This window comes from Manacus vitellinus, unplaced genomic scaffold (genome assembly GCF_001715985.3).
Source record: "Manacus vitellinus isolate BGI_N305 unplaced genomic scaffold, ASM171598v3 scaffold_14_pilon, whole genome shotgun sequence".
NCBI lineage: Eukaryota > Metazoa > Chordata > Aves > Passeriformes > Pipridae > Manacus > Manacus vitellinus.
The window spans coordinates 17,624,733-17,643,760 of NW_021939063.1; the positions used below are offsets into that span (position 1 = coordinate 17,624,733).

The 19,028-nt window shown below is 58.2% G+C and overlaps 3 protein-coding genes across 6 annotated transcripts in view; 2 read left to right on the forward strand and 1 right to left on the reverse strand.

Moving 5' to 3' along the window:
• Window positions 1–1,664, forward strand: part of GMPPB (GDP-mannose pyrophosphorylase B) — a 3,633-nt gene extending 1,969 nt beyond the window's left edge. Inside the window, exons 2-6 of the mRNA XM_029958366.1 lie at window positions 27–581; window positions 659–737; window positions 833–960; window positions 1,144–1,326; window positions 1,478–1,664. Of these exons, the coding sequence (XP_029814226.1) occupies window positions 27–581; window positions 659–737; window positions 833–960; window positions 1,144–1,326; window positions 1,478–1,609 (1,077 nt within the window). The 3' untranslated portion in view covers window positions 1,610–1,664. The remainder of the gene's footprint in view (window positions 1–26; window positions 582–658; window positions 738–832; window positions 961–1,143; window positions 1,327–1,477) is intronic.
• Window positions 1,665–2,080: 416 nt separating this feature from the next.
• Window positions 2,081–19,028, reverse strand: part of RNF123 (ring finger protein 123) — a 51,606-nt gene continuing 34,658 nt past the window's right edge. For all 4 annotated transcript variants that reach the window (XM_029958248.1, XM_029958249.1, XM_029958247.1 and 1 more), the window contains 8 exons: window positions 17,212–17,351; window positions 16,767–16,955; window positions 15,090–15,165; window positions 14,140–14,224; window positions 2,995–3,137; window positions 2,544–2,638; window positions 2,340–2,425; window positions 2,081–2,236 (listed from right to left, as the gene is read on the reverse strand). In XM_029958248.1, coding sequence (XP_029814108.1) covers window positions 2,137–2,236; window positions 2,340–2,425; window positions 2,544–2,638; window positions 2,995–3,137; window positions 14,140–14,224; window positions 15,090–15,165; window positions 16,767–16,955; window positions 17,212–17,351 — 914 coding nt within the window. In that variant the 3' untranslated portion in view covers window positions 2,081–2,136. The remainder of the gene's footprint in view (window positions 2,237–2,339; window positions 2,426–2,543; window positions 2,639–2,994; window positions 3,138–14,139; window positions 14,225–15,089; window positions 15,166–16,766; window positions 16,956–17,211; window positions 17,352–19,028) is intronic.
• AMIGO3 (adhesion molecule with Ig like domain 3) lies at window positions 4,777–7,397 on the forward strand. Its single transcript, XM_018068624.3, has one exon. The coding sequence runs from the start codon at window positions 4,863–4,865 to the stop codon at window positions 6,507–6,509; it is 1,647 nt and encodes a 548-aa protein (XP_017924113.1). The 5' UTR covers window positions 4,777–4,862; the 3' UTR covers window positions 6,510–7,397.

Below are 19,028 nucleotides of genomic sequence, written 5' to 3' on the forward strand. Positions count from 1 at the left end.
GCAGCAGGGTGGGTATGAATGTGTAGGGCTGGGGAGCAACAGGAGCGGGACAGCATGGACAGCAGCAGGGGTATGGACAGCGTACGGATGGGAGGACGGGGAGCACCTGTAGGGGGATGCCAGGATGGACATGGGCAGGACCAGGGAAAGCGGGGCCAGCCGAGGGTCCAGAGGGACTGGGGACTTTGCGGGGGCATGCTGGGACGGGCAGAGGCGGGGCCAGCAGGACCCGGGCGCTGGGCTCACCGCATCCCCGCGGGGTCATTCCCGGCTGGGCAGCGGGGCCGCTGGCACTGGCACGGGACCTGCTGGCCGAGGACGGGGAGCCCTTCTTTGTCCTCAACAGCGACGTGATCTGCGAGTTCCCCTTTGAGGCGCTGGCCCGTTTCCACCGGCACCACGGCGGCGAGGGCTCGCTGGTGGTGACCCGCGTGGAGGAGCCGGCCAAGTACGGCGTGGTGGTGTGCGAGGCCGACACCGGCCGCATCTGCCGCTTCGTGGAGAAGCCGCGCGTCTTCGTGTCCAACAAGATCAACGCCGGGCTCTACATCTTTAACCCCGGCATCCTGCAGCGCATCCAGGTACAAGCCGGGGGGCTGGGCTGGGCCAGGCTGGGGGGGCTGGGCCCCCTGCTCAGCCCTGCTCCCTGTCCCTGCAGCTGCGCCCCACCTCCATCGAGAAGGAGATCTTCCCGGCCATGGCGCAGGACGGGCAGCTCTATGCCATGGAGCTGCAGGGTAAGGCCCTGTGCACAGTGCAGGCAGCATCGGGGGGTCTTGCCTGCTCTGCCACCCCTGCTCTGGGGGTTGTCACCACGGCTCTGTCCCTGCAGGCTTCTGGATGGACATTGGGCAGCCAAAGGACTTCCTCACGGGCATGTGCATGTACCTGCAGGCGCTGCGGGCTCAGCACCCTGAGAAGCTGCACTCAGGGCCTGGTGTTGTAGGGAACGTGCTGGTGGTAAGTGCCAGCCCCCAGCACATCAGCCCCGGGCACATCATGGGCTCTCCGCGTCGTCCCACTGCTCTCCTCACTGCCATCCTCGAGCTGTGCCTTCCTGTCCCCACGCTGGCCTAGTGGCCTGGGCTGTGCCAAGAGCTCTGTCTGCCCTCCCAACCCTGGCACAGCCCATCTTCCTTCCAGGACCCCAGTGCCAAGATTGGGGCAAACTGTGTCATCGGCCCTAACGTGACGATCGGGGCCGGCGTGGTGGTGGAGGACGGGGTGCGCATCAAACGCTGCACCGTGCTGGAGGGGGCCCGCATCCGCTCCCACTCCTGGCTGGAGTCCTGCATCGTGGGCTGGAGCTGCTCTGTGGGCCAGTGGGTGAGGCCCTGGGTACCCCTGCAGGGTATTGAAGCTCAGCTCTTGCCCTCCCGCCTCCTCAGGCTCGTGGCGTGGAGGGAGCTGGTGGCCAGGTCGGCCTGCACAGCAGGGACCTAGAGCCGGGCAGGTGTGACGGAGCCTCTCCGGGCAGGTGCGCATGGAGAACGTCACCGTGCTGGGTGAGGACGTCATCGTCAACGACGAGCTCTACCTCAACGGGGCCAACGTGCTGCCACACAAATCCATCGCCGAGTCCGTGCCAGAGCCGCGCATCATCATGTAGCAGAGCACCCTGCGGCCCCAGCCCTCCTTGGATTAAATATTTATATTTCCATTTACTGTTCAGCATTACCTGAGCATGGCCCAAACACCAGGTCGCTTGCCAGGGCTGGCCTGGCTTCCCCTCTCTGTGTCTCAAGGCACCACATAAGGAAGAATAATTTAATGTTGCATTTCACGAAGTCAGCCCCCAGCCAGGGGCAAGTTAACAGCCCGAATGCCCAGCCCAGCCCAGCCCCACTGCCCTGGGGCTGCCACATGTTCCCAGCGCTGCTGCAGAGCCGAGGCTCGGCGCTCCCCTCCCTTGAGAAATGGCCCACGGACAGAGAGGCTGCAGAGCGAGGGGCGCTAGGCCTCTCCCACCCTGCAGCCCCCTGCCCACCACTGCAGCCCCATGCTGGTCCATGGCCCTCTGCGCGTGAGGGTTCCCACCGCCCTGAGCAGGGGGCAAGCAGTTTGGGAGAGAAAGGCCAGCAGGGCAGGGGGGCCACCCCCATCAGCCTGGGGGAGCCTGTGGGGCAGGGCTGGGCTCTACGAGCTGGCTGGTTTGGTGAAGTCGTCCACCCCCGTGATGGTGGCCTTGCAGAAGAAGCAGTCCTTGTTGTTCATCAGGTGCTGGTTGATACAGGCTCTGGGACAGAGAAGGAAAGAGCATCAGCCCCTCACCCTCATGGCACAGGGGAGCTGGGGGCTGGCAGTTGCCCTGGCAGGGGTCAGGCATGGGAGTTACTCACTTGCATGACTTGTGGGAACAGGGCCTGAAGATGGCAGAGATGGGGTGTGCGTAGCAGATGGGGCACAGGTCCTCCTCACTGGTGGGCTGTGGGGGTCACCAGGCAGTTAATGTGGCAGACAAAGCCCTGTGTCTCAGGGCAGCTGTGCCAGAGCCGGGGCTTCTGCCAAGGATGGGGACAGGGCTGGGGGGAGGAGACACTCACCAGTGTGGTGGCAGCTGCCTGCTTGGACTCCTCACTCAGGTGGCTCAGCATCTTCTCCACCTTTGCCAGCTCCTCAGCACTGATATACTCTGTGTCTGGGGGGACAGAGTGGGTGTACGTGGGGCAGATGGGACCCTCAGGCTGCCCTGAGGCATCTGGGTGATGAAGGGGGGCTGCATCCCCTTGGGGACCAGCCAGGACAGGGATCCCCGTGCTGGGGACAGCAGGCTGGACTTTGGGCACTGAGAGGGACAGAAATGCTGACAAGCAGGCACTGGAGACATCCCCATCTAAAGTGTCCCACTGGGGGATAAGGGTCAAGGATGCCTGTCCCCGGGACTAAAAGGGCCGGGACATGTTGCAGGGGACACAGACACCACCAGCAGCCCTGTTCCCAGCCCAGCTGTGGGCGGGTGGTGAGCACAGCCCAGCTCCCAGTGCCGGCACTTACAGGTGTGCAGGGAGAAATGGCGCTTGTCCGTGGCCGGGGCAGCAGCTGCCAGGGCCGAGGGCTCAGCGTGGCCCAGCAGGTACTGGATGGAGCGCAGCTGGAAGCAGGGATCCGCCAGCAGCACCGCCGTCGCTCGCTCGGCCCTGCCAAGGGACACAGTCAGATCACAGACTGCACACCCTGCAGGCCCAGGCCACCCGGCTGCATCCCCAGCTGGTGGTCTCCCCGCTCCCTGAGAGCCAGGGAAACGTGCCCAACTGCAGCCAAAGGGTAGCAGCCACCCTCCTCCTCCTCTGTCAGCCTCGACCGGGAGGCTCCGGCGATCGATATGGTGCATCAGCACTTGCTGAGGCTGCAGCCCTCACGCCGGTGCCCACAGAGCCTGGGGAGCTGCGGGGCGGCTGGAGCTGCCAGCGCTGCCCTGGGTCACAGCCCTGCAGGGGAGAAGGGGAGATGTCCCGCAGCCTGATGCTGGGGGCTGTGGCCCCGTGCCCCAAGGGGACGGCTCAGGGTGCCCCCAGAGCAAGCAGGTGCCCCCACAAGACAGGAGGGAGCAGTCGTGGCTCTTCCTGGCTTCAGCGGGGACAGGCAGGAGGGATGAAGGGCACCTTAATGGGTGTCTCCATCGGGCATCAGTGCCGTGGCCCGTTCATGGCCCTTGGCAAGAAGCAGAGCTGGCTCCGTGGCCGGCCCAGGGGCAAGCCCAGCCGCTCCAGCGGCAAGAGGGGCAGGAGGAGTGAGGGAACATCCAGTTGTCGCAGGCTGAGCCGGGGCGCAGGGGGTTAACAGCCCCTTGACTCGCAGCAGCCGCAGCCGCCAAATTAGCTTTTTGCTGCCCTAATGGAAACCAATTCCCCAGCTCTCCTCTTCCCACTAACCGCCTGGGCTCTGGATAATGACATTCCTGCGTGTCCTTCACCCTGTGGCCACCCCCTCTCCACCAGCAGCCCACGGCTCCCCCTCTGCCGTGGCGACCCTGCGGGGCTCGGCCATCCTGTTTGTTCACCCCATGGCTGAGGGTGCTGGGGGGTCCCCACCAGCTTGTGCAGGAGGTGGTCAGGATGCGCGCAGAGGGAAGGAGCACGGCTGGGAGATAAGGAGCACTGCGGGGGTGACCGCCATCCCCACTCCCAGCCTGGGCGTAAGATGGAACACGAGGGGCTCCCAGAGGTGACGACGGGGTGGGTTTATTCCAGCATCCTCCCAGAGGCTGGGCAGTGGCGGAGCGCCGCCTTTACCGCATCTAGAGCGGTCGCAGCTGCCGTTTCTCACAGCGGAGGACGCGGCTGCTCACCTGGTACGGCCCGGAGCGGCCCTGAGCTCCCCCGGGGGACAAGCGACCACGCGAGGGCTGCGACTCGCCCCCGGCCCACTCGCAGGAGGGGCAGCGGGGCCACCGCGCGCGGCCACACTCCCGCGCGGGCCAAAGGGGATCCCGCCCGGCCCCCTCGCCGCGCACCGCCCGCGCCTAAATAAGGGCAGGCGCGGGACCGCGCTCCCGCAGCGCGCCCGGCTCCCGGGAGGTGCTGCCCGGGAGGGACCCGGACGGGGCTCCCCGAAGGCTGGAGCGCGGGGATGTGCCCCGGCGGCGCTGAGCGCTGAGAAACTTCGCACTCCAGGGATGCGCAGCTCCAGGAGGCAGCGAGGCGCCCACACGCAGCCCGACACGGAGGCGCCTCAACCCCCTGATGCGGATCGGCGGCTCCTGGCCGTCCCCCCGCAGCCCCCGGCCCGCCGGAGCCAGGTACGGGGCAGCCTCGGGTGAGCGCGGAGGCGGCCGGGCAGGGCGATGCCGCCCTTTAACTCTTTTCAAGCCTCACGGCTGGAATCGGGATCCTCCTTCGCGGAGTGCAAAGGGGCGTCTCTGGATGCTTGGTAGAGCCAAGGCAGCACCGGGGGAGAGCAGGGGGGACGGCGACACGCTTTCTCTCGCGTCTCACCGAGCCTGGCTGTGCTGCCAGGCTGCACAGAAGCTCCTGCCCGCCACAATGTCCCCACCGGTGACCGCAGACCCGCTCTGGCCGCGGGTGGCGAAGCTGCTGCTGCTGCTGCTCCAGCTGTGCGCCCCCGGCCGCGCTCCCCAAGCCTCCCCGCAGTCCCGCCTCTGCCCCTCCGGCTGCATCTGCACCTCCGACCTGCTGAGCTGCAGCCGGCAGAAGCTGCAGCATGTGCCCCAGGCACTGCCGTCCACCACCACCACGCTGGACCTCAGCCACAATGCCCTCACCCAACTCCACGACCGCTGGCTGGCCGCCCTCCCGCACCTCGAGGCCCTCCACATCAGTCACAACCAGATTCGGGACCTTTCTCTGCAGGCTTTCCACAATGCCTCCTACCTGCGGCACCTGGACATGTCCTCCAACCACCTGCACGCCGTGGAGACGCACTACTTCGAGGCGCTGGTGAGCTTGGAGGAGCTGCTGCTCTACAACAACCACATCAAGCGGGTGGATGACAACGCCTTCGCCAAGCTGAGTGGTCTGCGGAAAGTCTACCTGAGCTGGAACAACCTGACCACCTTCCCCTTCCATGCGGTGCAGGGGCTGGGGATCTACAACCTCCGTACGCTGGACCTCTCCTCCAACTGCCTGAGCAGCATCCCTGTGGAGGTGCTGGTGGCTCTGCCCGAAAACATCGGGAACGGTTTGTACCTTCACAACAACCCCATCAGGTGCACCTGCCCGCTCTACCTGATGCTCCAGCGCTGGAAGCAGCGAGGATTCAGCTCCGTGAAGGATTTCTTCGAGGAACACACCTGCAAGGTATCTGGCAACGTGCCCCGGTCCCTGATCAAGGTCCACAAATACAGCCCCATGTTTGAGAACTGCTCGGCGGACCCTGGAGACGCGCACCTCTCGCCCTTCCAGGTGATGGTGGGCCAGCCCATCCTGCTCACCTGTAACACCAGTCTGCCGTCCTCGGCCACTACCTACATGTGGATCTCCCCTCAACACGAGCCCATCAAACACCCGGGGAACAGTGACGGCTCCCTGGAGGTCTTTCGCAACGGCAGCCTGAGGATCGCTGAGGCCAAGCCCTGGCACTCGGGGGTCTACGTAGGCTTCACCAAGAGCACCCACAATTTCAGCAGGCTGTGTGAGTTCAATGTGACCGTCCAGTACCCCAAGCCACCTGGGGAGACCTTCAACACTGGCCTCACGACTCTGCTGGGCTGCATCGTGACCCTGGTGCTGGTGATCATCTACCTGTACCTCACGCCGTGCCGCTGCCTGCGCTGCTGCAAGAAGCCAGCCCCGCTCAGCCCCCCGCAGGAGTGCAGTGCCCAGTCCTCCATCCTCAGCACCACCCCCCCTGCCACCGACGGGCCGAACCGCAGGGCCGGCGCCAACAAGCACGTCGCCTTCCTCGAGCCCATCAGGGAGACGCAGAACGGCAAGATCCGCCTGGCCCTCGGTGAGGACTTCCCCGACCCCAAGCACCCCAAGGTCCTGCAGCTCAAGTCAGACACAGAGTCCATCAGTTCTGTCTTTTCTGACACCCCCATTGTGTCGTAGCAGGGCAGAGCTGGGAGAAAAACCAGGGCCTCATGACAGCTGGTCTCCATCGCTGCTAGAACAAGATTACTGGGCACCCCGAGTTCCTGGCTTGAGTGCGACCCATGGGAGTGATCATCGTCACCCACAACCGCTTCGGCCATGAGCTCCTGGTGGGTTTTGGGTCACAGGCACATTGGTGCCCAGCAAGAGCTCCTTGCATAATCCACTGGCAACAGCCTCGTTAGCACAAGGGTAATGCTGATGAACCCAGCATGCTGGAGAAACCCCCCTTCTTTTGGGCACCCACCCTCCCTAATGGCGACACTGGGGCTGGGGATCTGCCACGTCCCCAGTCATGAGATGCCCAACCTGACACCGCCACCACAGACCCCTAGGCCAAGGAATAGCTGTGACATGTGGGACACTGTCCTCACTCATGACAGGGCCTCTGGGGATGGCAATGCCACCGTTGTCTCCCAGCCTGTGCCAGTCCCTATCAGCATGCCATGGCTGGGAGCAGGGGGAGCATGACCCCATCACAAGGGGGGGTACACAGCCTCTCCCCCAAACGTGGCCACGCAGGGGGGATGGAGCTCAGCGCCCACCCAGCCACGCAGCCAAGCAAACCTTGCAAGCTTTTGCTTCCCGAGGAGCTGTAAATAGTGAAGGCAGGATTAGGTGACGCGACACAGCGCCCCGGCCCGCATTGCTCAGAGCTCCCCGTGCCACCAAGGACAACGAGGTCTCCGCTGCGCCACGCTCCTGCGCTGCTTCTCCTTGAGGCGGACACTGCTCAAGCACAGCTATTTAGGCAGTAACCTAATCAGCCTATCGATAAATGTGAGTAATCCTCCCCTCTCCTGGGTCGTAATTCTCTAGTTCCATTGGAATAAAAATGCCTATTTTTTTAAGCTCACACTGGGCTGAGTGTCTCCTTGCCCTTGCAGCAGCGAGCAGCCACCCCGCAGCTCCTGGGCACAGCAGTGGGAGTCCGGGGTCTGAGTGAGCCCTGAATTCCTGCTGGCCTGGCACAAGGCTCACAGCCTCTGCTCCCATCAAATGGCGTTTGGGTGGCCTTGGTGAGGGGGTTAAATGTGCTGAGCAGGCCTGGGGCTGCTGCAAGAGGAGGCTTTTCCCTGGAGAGCAGGTCCCTAAAGTGATGCCTGGGAGATCAGGAGGGAGCAGCACTGACTGACACAAGGGCACATCCAGACCGCAAAAGGGATGAGCAGGGTTTAGATGCAGGGGAGAGGCACCGCTCAGGAGGGGACTGGCCCTGCCTTTGTCTCAGTCCCAGTGTCCCCTGCTGATGGAGACCCCGACTCGCTGTAACCTGCGCTGCCTTTCCTGTCACCCAGCCTTGCATTGGCCTGGCATAGGAACTGGCTCTGCCCCCCAAAACACCTGCCTGATCCCACAGAGGGATAAGGGTATCCTACCCACTTGCTGGTCACCAGCACCCCATCCACAGCTGAAGCAGGAGCATGTGGCTGTCATGTGCAGCACAGGGGAGGCTGGGTCACCCTGTAGGCAGGAGCACAGCTCAGACACAACGGGGACCAGGACCCTTCACAGAACTGCACCCCAACCTGCACCCCAACTGCACCCCAACTGCACCCCATCTTGGCTGAGCGTCCCGGTCCCAAGAGCTGCTGGCAGCCCTGTGACTGGTGGGAGGGGAAGGCCCTTGTGGCACTAGGACAGCACTAGCACACATCCTTTAACTTTTCCTGCCAGGAAACAAGCAGCTTTTTTCCCAGCAAAAACCCAACTGTGCCTAAAGCACTTGTCAGAAGCCCCTCACCCATCTAAGGAGGGGACAGTGTTTGGAAGGGCAGCTATCCTGAGACAGCTGCAGCCTCCCAGCACTGATCCTGATGCTGACCTTGCGCTCAGCTCCACAGGATCCATGATCTGTGCCCCTGCAGCCCCCAAGGTGATGGGATGTGGAGTGACAGGCCCTGCCAGGCTGTGCCCTTGCTCCCCCACACCCAGCACTGCTGGCCCTGTCACCTCGTGTTAGCACAGCGTCCTGATGAGCCCAGGACACCGTGCTGGCCACACCAGGGGCTGCCAGGGGGTGACGAGGTGTCAGACAGAGAGGTGAGTGACACCTTGAGGGTGGAGATGAGGTGCTGCCACTCTTTGGCTTCGCACCCAGGCAGGGATCCATGGGAAGGATGGTTTCAATTTGACCTGGGAATGTCTGGGAAAGAGAAGAGACCCAGGCAAGTGCACCCAGGTCTAAACCACTCCAGGGCACTGCCCCAAGTGCCACCCATGCCTGCTGAAACAGTGCTAAGCCCATGCCAGAGCACTTGCCACATCTAAGCACCACATCTTCCTCCAAAAGGAAAAGTGAAGTGCTGCTCCAGGCTCCAGCACCCAGATTGAGTGTTACCCACCCACTGTCTCCATCCTTGTTGGTCTCCTTGCAAACCTTCCCCTTCCCTGGCGCCAACACCAGCTTCCCAGGCATTAGTGCTCCTGCAAACCTGCATCCTCAGCTGAGGGTAACAACTGAAGCTTAGGGAAAGCTCAGGCCAAGGAGTGTAAGAAAAGCTCTCAGTGACTCTCCAGGGACACACCAGCCTGGAAAAGCCCAGGAGAGCCTGCAATTCTCCTATCCCTGCAGGAAGGCTGAGCCTTGCTCTGCTGGGAACAGCATATCTGAGGTCTGTATCAGCGCTGCCCCCGAGGGATCCCATTGCCTTTAACCACGAAAATCCTGCTGCTGCTTTTCACACCTTCCTGATGCTTAGAAAGGATCCCACACCACAAGGCTGCTCCAATGAGCAGGGGAGGGCGGTTCAAACTGTCGAAGCAGTTCATTAACCAGCCTGAAAGGCAGAACATCTCAGCAAGGAAAAACATAGCTGGGAGCACAGCCTCTCTGACAGGCAGGAGTTGAGAAACCTAATGGATGTTCCCTGAGGAATACCCTGTCCTCTCTCAGCAGCCATCTGCACCATCACAGCCCTGGCTCCCACCAAACCACCCTCCTGCTCCTCGGCTCTGCAGGGTAAAGCAGTGGGTCAGCACAAAGCACAGCAGCCCCAGCACACAGGACCTGTGCCAGCATGCATGGAGGCAAGGACTAGCTTTGGGATAAGGATTAGCTTTGGGGACCAGCATTCAATGCTGACTCCTGTCTCCCCTGGCACTTCACACCTCAGCCAGGACAATGTGGGTGCACTGAATGCCAGTCCTGTCCTGTCCTCCTGCCACTGGGGCGGGACACATGATGAACATGGCTGGACCCGAATCCTTTCCTTATGATGCTCACAGTTTTCCAAAGAGCTCAAAGCAGCAAAGCCTGGTGCTGGCCAGCACAATGCCTGCTCCTGCCTCCCAGTGTGTGCCCAACAGCCTTGAGGTGCTGGGAGGGCTCAGCCCTGGCAGTCCCACTGCTCAGGACACAGCGTTTGGAGCTGGCAGCTTGTAAAAACTGCAAGACCAGACTCCTTTTTTAACCACAATACCTATGTCTGAGCTAGTCATTCTTCCATGCTCTTGCTCACACTGGCCTCAATATGTTACACACTGCAAGACTGGGGTACCACCCATCTTCTGAGACTTTAGAGCAAGGTAGCAAGGACTCCTTTAGACTGAGTGGTCCATGAAATGCCTGCTCCTGCCTCTCCTTCCATCACAGCTCACTCACCAACACATGTTGAAGGAGTATTAGTGTTTAATTGATCAGGATTGCAGAGAACTACCATGTCCACAGCGACCAGTCAAATCCCCAGGGTCCCAGCAGTGCTTGAGCACATAGGTACGTGGTTGTTTGGGAACCTGCAGACTAGGATCTCCTGACCTTTCCAGCAGAAGTGATCCCAAAACCATTTGGCAACTGAGCAGAGTCTGCTTAGTCTGCCTCCAAGGTGCCTCCAACCCTCACTCTGAGAGCATCATGCCCCTGCCTCTGAGCGGGTGGTGTCCATGGGGCATGGGGGAAGCCCGAGAAGCAGAGCAGTGGCCAAGCCCTGGCACAACACTGCTCATCTCCAGCCCAGGATGGCCACTCACTTCCCACAAAGGCCATTCTAACTGATATTCCCAGCCCTAATTACAGTGGGCCCTCACACACAGGGGACCACAGCCTCACCTTCTGGCCTCACCCCTTCCCCTGCGCTCGCTCCCACCAGGATCCTGACACCAGCTCTGGCCAACTCTGCTCCATTAGCTCACTCTGAAGGAGGCTTAATAGAAAATCTGCTCAATTATTTAGCAAGCAGACAAACAGGGGGATGATACTGGCTGGAGGCAGCCAGGGTCTGTGGTGTGGATTCAGCCCAGCTCCCGGCTCAGCCTGCCAGATCCTACTTTCCCTCTCCTCCCCACGCAGTCATTAGGGCCTGGCAAACAGGCAGCACATGGACATCTCTGCCTCCTCAGCCCTGCCAGCCACTGAGACTCCCCAAAGCAGTGCTGCCCAGTGCTGTCAGACCTGAGGGCTGGGAGGGGGGCACTGAAGCTTTGGTTCACCACAAGCAGCACCAGCCTGTCCTGCCCAACTCAGCAAGGAAATGCATCTCTGCTCTCTCAAAAGCACAGCCTGCTGCATCCAGGGACTACAGCAAACGATGGATCAACCATCTCAACACAGCCTGGCCCGGGCAATGTTCCCTTGCCTTGTGCTTAATGGCTCTGTTTGATGCCAGGAGTCCGTAGCAAGAGGACTTGATGCCTGGCTGAGTGTCCTGTGCTGGGAAAGGAGCAGCTGAGGCATCTGATTGCAGCCTGATAACGTGGCAGGATGAGTTGGCAGGGCCCTGATCCTCCTTACTCCCACCCTTCCCCACCAGAATGTTTTGGCCCCATAAATGGGGACTTCATTCCTCCACTCCCAGAAGAGCTTGCAGCACCTTCCAACCAAGTACCTGGTACAGTGTCTGCTTACTGGGTTGGAGGTGACCAGAAAAAACACAGCCAAGCCAAGGAAGTCTCCCGAGGTCCCTCATTCTCTGGGGCACAGCCTTCTCACAGGGAACCAGCCAGGGTAACAGCCAGTGTCCCTGGTAATTCCCACAGGGACATTCCTGCAAACGTGGGTTGAAAAAACTTCTCTGTTAATGATTTCTGGCAATCTGGGACCTGGGAGAGATTTCTACCTGCTTCCAGCACTGCCTGGGCAGAGTGTTTCTGGGAAAGGACAAAAGCTCATCCCATTATCCTGCTTGTTGCTGAGAGGAAGGGAGAAAGGAAAAGGAAAGGAAAAAGGAAAGCTGTCTCCACATGAGTTCACACAAACAGATCTGCTCTGGAGGGCCTGGTTACATATGGGACCCTTTAAATCACTTCAGTTCCTCCTTGCAGCAACACAACCCATAGCAATCACCTTCCATGGGAATGTACAGACCCGAGGAAGGTTTGAATTCTCCTTTTCCATTCCACAGACCATCCTTTTACTCATGCACCTGGAGACAGATGCTTCCCATTGCTGTGCTCTGGGCCATTGCTGTGCTCCATCACTGACATATCTCCCTGGCTTTGGGGCAACTGTTATCCCAGCTGCACCACCCAGGCTTCAGCACCCCGTGGTGATGGTGCTTTGCAAACAGGATCAAATCAGGGCTGAGCCCTCAAGGAATGCAAAGGCAGCAAAAAAGCCTCAGTGGTTGCTCTCACACCTGCTGGTTTTCTCCATCCCACCTCTCTTTGCCATTTCACAATGTGCCTGCATGGAGTAGAATTGCTCTGTCAGTGGGGTGCAACACCCAGTTCTCAATTCAGTGTTGCAAACAGGGTGGGGGGTTCAATTTTTCCTTCCATGTGAGGCACTCTGCCTTTGGTCACGCTGGTCTCTGCCTCCAGACTGCCCACCCCCTCTGTTTAGGTATCAGCAGAGGGTCTCCAAGCCACCAGCCTCAGTTCTTTTGCCTTGATTGACCTCAGTGGCTCCCCTGCAACGTTTGCTTGCCTTTTATAGATCACTGATGCATCAAACCTCAGGTTTAGTGCATGGTTTTGCAAAATCACAGACAAGCATTTTGGTTTATAGATATTTTTTCCTGGGCTTCCTCCTGTTCCACCTTGTGTTCCTCCTGCTCAGTTAGGTCCACCTTAAGGACACAATGCTTTTCATGCATCATTCCCCTATTTTGTATTTATTTCTGCTTTCCAGTGCCCAGGGAGGTGATTGCAAAGCCCTTGAACATCAGTCAGAGACCTGCACAGTGCCTCTGGTTTGTGACTGCACAGCCCAAGGCATGGAGGATGCTGTTGGTAGACAGGGGACAATGGCTGCTCAGGTTTCACAAAGCACAACTGGCTTTTCAGGGAAAGGACACAGTCTGGAAGCTTTCTGTCTCTCCAGGAGTCCCTGTAGGCTAGAAAGGATGTGACTGACATCACACTACCATGTCCCCAGAGCTCTTTGGAGTTTGCTAAACTGAGGGGCATCCCTTTCCCATTTTGACCCTACAAGTGACCTGACCTGGGACAGATGTTTAAGCGACAGAGTGTCAGGGAAGGACTTCTCACCCTGTCTGGCATGCAGGATAAAGCTTTATCACCTCCTTCCTTTCCTCCAGGAAGAAATGTCTAGTCGTGGTGTCAAATTCATGATTGCCCTTTCCACAGAGCAGAGTTCTGGGGGTGAGCAAAACTCACCCCTGCTCCCAGCCCAGAAAGGCCACTGATCAATGCTTGGCATTGTCACACTTAGGGCTGTAAGACTGGTGCAGCAGCCACGGGAGGCAGGTTATAATTAGATATATTTGTGTACATCTTTTGAGTCCTTGAGAGAAGAAGCTGAAAGACTGGCTGCAGGGCTGAGCTGCTCAGCCAGATGGGACTCTCCTCTCTGCAGAGCCAGAGATTATCGTGTTCTCCAACATGAAAACAAGCAGGATGTACAGCACAGACAGGAGAGCCCCATCTCCAACAGCAGCCTACAGCACACAGTGACCAGGCAAGACACCTACAAATGACAATGGGAGATGTCAAAGGCAGGGCTGCAGAGTGTCAGAATAAGTCTATTTGCAGGACTTGGTACAAGCAGACACAGACACACATAAATGATCAGGTCACTGTGGCTTTGTCCAGCCACATCACTCCGCCAGTGCTGCCTCTTTGAGTAACTCGTTACCATAAAGACAAGATTTGCTTCATCTTAAAATCAGAATCACCCAAATGCCTGAACAGGACTTGTCTCACCTTTGTGCCACAGGTCTGGGCAGCCAGAGCACTCTGCACACATTCTGGTGCCTTCCTGAGATGGGTCCAGGGCAAAGAAGCTTTAATGAACACCCTTCCAGCCATCCCTGTGTGCTGCAGCACTTTGCCTGTGTCACCACATCAGCACAGCTCTTTCACACACAGCAGCTCCAACAGCAGCTGTCCCATCGCACAGTGCCAGGCCCCATCCCGAGGAGGAAGGTGCTGCCAGTACAGCACCTCACAGGGACCCCTCACAAGGGTTTCCCATCACCACAGCGAGGGGGTTTGCACCCAGCAGGAGCACTGGGATGCAGCTGCTGCAGGGGCACAAAGCTCTTTGGCTTCTACCTGCTCCACACACACCTCCCTCGCCTCGCTTCAGTCTCCATGCACCCATGTCGTCCTGCAACACCTCCCATGGCACTACTGCAGTGCCCAGAGCAATGCCACACACCCTGTGCTTTGGAAGGCAAAAGCCACTCACCCCTGAACATCAGTGTCCACCAGCAGCCGGACCAGTATCCCTGTCACAGCCACAAGGATTGGGTAATGGTCCACGCTCTCCAGGCCTACAGAAGCAAAAGAGAAAGGTAAGAGCTGGTGCCACCACGTGACAGGCAGAGCAGGGCTGCACCACTACTGCCAGGTTTGGTGGTCCAGGAGGTGATCAGTCACCAGGCACCATGACAGGGGCTCTCTGGGGGGGCCATCAAGGACAGAGAGGTCTTCCCCACTAATGTGAACCCCAGACCCAGACACTGCTCTCATGATGGAGCACTCCTGCCTCTTCCAAACCTCAAGAGGAGAAGATGTTTGTCCTCTCCTAAGGAAAATGCAGCTGCTGTACAGGGAATATGGGATCTCCATAAGACAGTGTCTGGAGCCAGTGTCTGCTCACAGGCCCAGCTCAGCTGCCCACAGTCACCTCTCAAGGAAGAGGGCTGATTTTGCTGAGAACAGCTTCCCCCAACAATTCAGTGCATCCTTTACTCGATGCAGAGCCCAGCAAGCAAACCTGCTACCTGGGCTGCAGCCTGTGCAGGGCTTTGAGCCTTTCAAACAGCTCCCACCTAACCTGTGCCAGACCAGTGTTTAGCAAGACACCTGCCCACCCACACACACAGCTGCCACTTCCACCAGGGACAGCCAGACCTGTGTGTCAGCTGCCTCATGAGGACAGGGATGCTGGAGGGAACCAGAGCTGCTGGACCAAAGAAGAGCACCAACGCTCACATCTGTCTGAAGGATTTACATGTCTTCTGAAGGCAGCATTTCTGTTGCAGCCTGTGGGACCAGATTGGCTTCCCAGCCAGGGATGTGGCATGTCTGAGGTCTGATCCCATCCACCTCTGTGCCAACCTTCTTGCAAGCCATCCATCCCTTCCCAAGGGTGTGCTTCCAGCAGAGGGACACAGGGTTAATGTGTGGACTCACCAGGCAGACGGAGGTTGACCACTCTGTCAAATAAGTTCCTTTCAGCTGTCACACGGTTCAGCACCTGGTTCAAAAGCTGTGTAGGGAAAAGCAGAGAGAGTTTGTATTTTCTGGATGGACTTTCTTGTAAGCAGCATCCGAAAAGCAAGTTTTGGGGCAGCATGTCCTTATAGTTTGGGCTCGTTGCCTGAGAGCTGGTGAATGCAGAGGGAGGCTCACAGCACAGACCTAGCTTGGCTTTGGCATGGAACAAGGTGGCACCACACCACAGTGGTTGTACCAGACCAAAACCTCCCACAGAAGAGTCAGTCTGAGGTCAAGACACCTGAATATCAGCACCTTCCACTTAAATCTGAATTCCCACCTACAGAAGCCAAACTACTTCTGCAGATAAAAGCTCCTGACAAGCAGAAACTACAATCCCCAGGACAGCCACAGCATGTGAAGAGTGAGCTGGCAGCTGTGGGCAAAAGCAGTGTCAGCAGGGTGAAGCACAGTCCAGGTCCTGCCCTGACTGGAGCTGGCAGCAGGATGGATCTACCAGGCCTGAAGCACAGGGTGGTACAGAGAGCAATCAACTTCTCTGTATGACAGAGCATCACCACAGGCAGAGATTTCTGCCTATGACCAGCACAGGAGGAATCAACTCTAAAGACACTTAATTAGCCACCATTAGCTCTCACCCAAACCCCAGTGGGACAAGCAGGGACCGTTCCAGGCTTGACACAACTGCTGCAAGCTGAGCACGGTCTCTCAGATACAGCATCCCTCTTCCTGTCTCCCCAGTGCACAAGAGCAGAACACTGCACCCCTCTGGGGGCATGTTCAGTGGTGGGGCACAGCTTCACAGCAGCAGCAGGCAGTGAGGGGAATGCTGCAGCACCCTGCTCTCTGCTACCTATTCCCCAGCTTGCCTAAGCCACCTGCTGAGGGCCCCTCACTCTCCTCCTCACACAGTGATCCCTACAAAGATCCCAAGCTGAGCACTGGTGTCCCCTCATGACTGGTGTACCAGACCCCACTATGTCTTGCTTTGATTCATCTGCTCAGAGCCCTGAGACTCAACTCTTGAGGTACAGGTAAGTTACATATAACTGCTCCCCACCAGTCCAGATGGTACAAGAAGAGCCTGTCCTCAGGGCTTTCCAGGATTTCCCATGCTTCAGAAAAGAAATTAATTTACTGGACTCCAAGGACTGCTGTGGGTTGAAATGAGGCTGTACCAGTCACCCTGGCAGGGAAGTGGAGATGTCTGGTAACATGTTCTAGGACTGAGGGATAAAGGACCTGCCCAAACATTGGAGTGTGTTCGCAGTGAAGCCAGTTATAGTCTCCACAGCTCCTTGCTCAGACCTATCACACCTCCTCTCCAGATTTCATGGCACTGCTCATCACTGGAGAATTCAGCATTTACTGGCCATAGCCTCTCTGAAGGAAGATTTAAGTAGCCATCATCCATCCTCCATCCCAGCAGAGGTAGAAATCAGCTGTGCCAGACCAGTTGCAAAGGAAGAGAGCAGTTGATATGTAGAGATTTTAGGGAGCACCACTTGTTCTGCAGCAGCTTTAAGTACTACAGCACTTGTAGCAGGAGCCCCCAAGTAACTGCACATCTGGAGAGAGGGCAGAGGGGCTCCCATGCCCCTCCAGATGCTGTTTCTTCACACAGGATGGTACCTGGGCAAGCCTCCGAAGCAGCAGCTCTGACGACGGGCGGTTCCAGTCGAGGAAGATCTCCGGTGCCAGCGTGACGGTCATTTCCAGCACCCTGAGCAAGCTCACCGACAGGTCAAAGCAGGTGGCACACACCTTCAGCTGCCGGCTGTCCACAAAGTTCCTCTCCAGGCGCTCTGCTGCCTGCTGGATCTGCCAAGCAATGCAGACAGCTCAGACAGGTGCCCCTTCCCAAAAGAATGGCCATAACCCCCATCCCATCCCATCCCATCCCATCCCATCCCATCCCATCCCATCCCATCCCATCCCATTCCATCCCATCCCATCTCCTGTGCATGCCAGGAACCACTGCACACCCAACCCTGAGAGGTGTGTCTTGAGCCTCACTGCGTGTAGGACATGGCACCCACCGAGTGCTGGACCCCAGAGCCCTGGGTGGCACACCCACCTCCTGAATCATGCCTATGAACTCGGAGAAAGCCCAGTTCAGCTGGTTCAGGACGCTGTTGAGGAAGCTGGGGGCCAGGTCGCGGTCGCTGCGGAGCAGGTCTGCCATGTGCCGCTGCAGCAGGGTGGAGGGACACGGCTCTGAAACCAGACAGTGACAGCTTCAGTGGCCTGTCCTGGAGTGGCTGTGAGTGGGGAGCATGGGCAGGCTGTGAGATCAGTCCTGGGTTTGGGAAATGTTGGCTTGTGCCTTACAGTAAGCAGAGATGGCAGGGCACTGGGAGCTGGTGCAAGGACTATTCTGAGCAGCGATCTCGCCGATTGGGCCTCCAAGCACTCTCTTGCAATGCCAGCCTGAATTAACCAGGGAAGAGCCCTCCGTGCTCGCTGCTGCCCACATGCACAGGAGCACTGCCCTGCAGCTCAGCACCCCTCCTGCTCAGCTCTGCAGAGGCCCATGGTCAGCTCAGCATTAATTGCTCCTGATACCAGCGTGGCAGCAGCTGCCTGGAGCCAGCACGGCCACCCTGACATCATGTGGCTGTGCCTGTCTGCCTGCATCTGGGTAGCAAGGTACCAAGTGAATCCCACTCCTGAGAGGCTTCTGAATGGAGCTGGGGCTGGCTCTGCCCCTGGCAGGCTCAGGCAGAGCTGCCCATGCTCCCCAGCCAGGTTCAGCCCAAGCACAGACATGTCCCCTTGGTACGTGGCATCTCATCTCTGGGCTTTCTCACTACCAAGAGCACAGGGTCAGACCCAGCAGCTGGGAAACACATCAAAGCTGTGTGGGGCACCAACCCCCATGGAAAGGCAGGGAAAGGAAGGGGGCACAAATGGGATAGATGCTTCTCACCAGTAGAAGGACCCACTGTCAGCAAGAGGCTCACAAACATTCAATACTATGAGGGAAGGGTACCACAGTTCAAACCATAGGCTAAAATGCAGGGTTTGGAGAGAGAAACTTGAGCAGATTTACCAGCTATAGGGGAAAAACACAACCTAACTGCACTTTCCCACTACTAGAAGCTATTAGTATGTAAGAGCAGATGCAAACTGGTGCACCAGCACTGCAGTGCCCAGAGGAACAAGCTGTGCTGGGACTGCAGGAGGTCTCTGGGGTTGCAGCCTGCTTGAAGGGCCAGCATGGGCAAAGGAAACACAGGACAACTTCCATCACATCCCTAGGGATCAAAAAGCGAGGCATAACTACAGGGAGATTGCTAGCTGGGATTAGCAGAGAGGGATGGCAGGAGATCATCATCTCAAATGGGAACAGAATAAATTATTCTGTGAATGCCCATGAGCAAGTGCAATGAACTTCTGTTGTTATGGAGGCCACGTGCTGAGCCTCACAGTGCATAATCACCCCAGGCAGGCCAGCACCCTGGCTTTGATCCTGCCTAAAAGCTCATTTTTGGGAAGGATTTCATCACAACAAACGTCTTTGATGTCCTGCTCCCACCCACAAGTACTTTCCCAGCCCTTGGACACACGTGGCTCAGGGACTGCCAAAGCCAGGCACGTCCTTTTTACATATTTAGTGGTCCTCTGGGGATTTCTTTCCCAGTGTCCTCTGAAACTGTGTAAGCCTTTAGCATTGAACATGTCCCAGAGTAACATTCCACAGCTCAGTGTGTGCAGCAGGAGGAATTCAGATTGGAGCTTGGTTCCTACTCGTTTTATTTGTTAACATTTACTCTCTGTAACCTGTTCCTTCTGGTGGGAGAGACAGTGAGATGCTCCTCTCCAGTCAATTCCTCCAGTTAGCCATGATTCCACAACTTAATGATAGTTTTTCCAACAGAAACAGCCCTAGCC

What these genes read in the sequence shown, in the direction of transcription:
- AMIGO3 (XM_018068624.3), top strand. Translation starts at nt 4,863, where the DNA reads ATGCTTGGTAGAGCCAAGGCAGCACCGGGGGAGAGCAGGGGGGACGGC.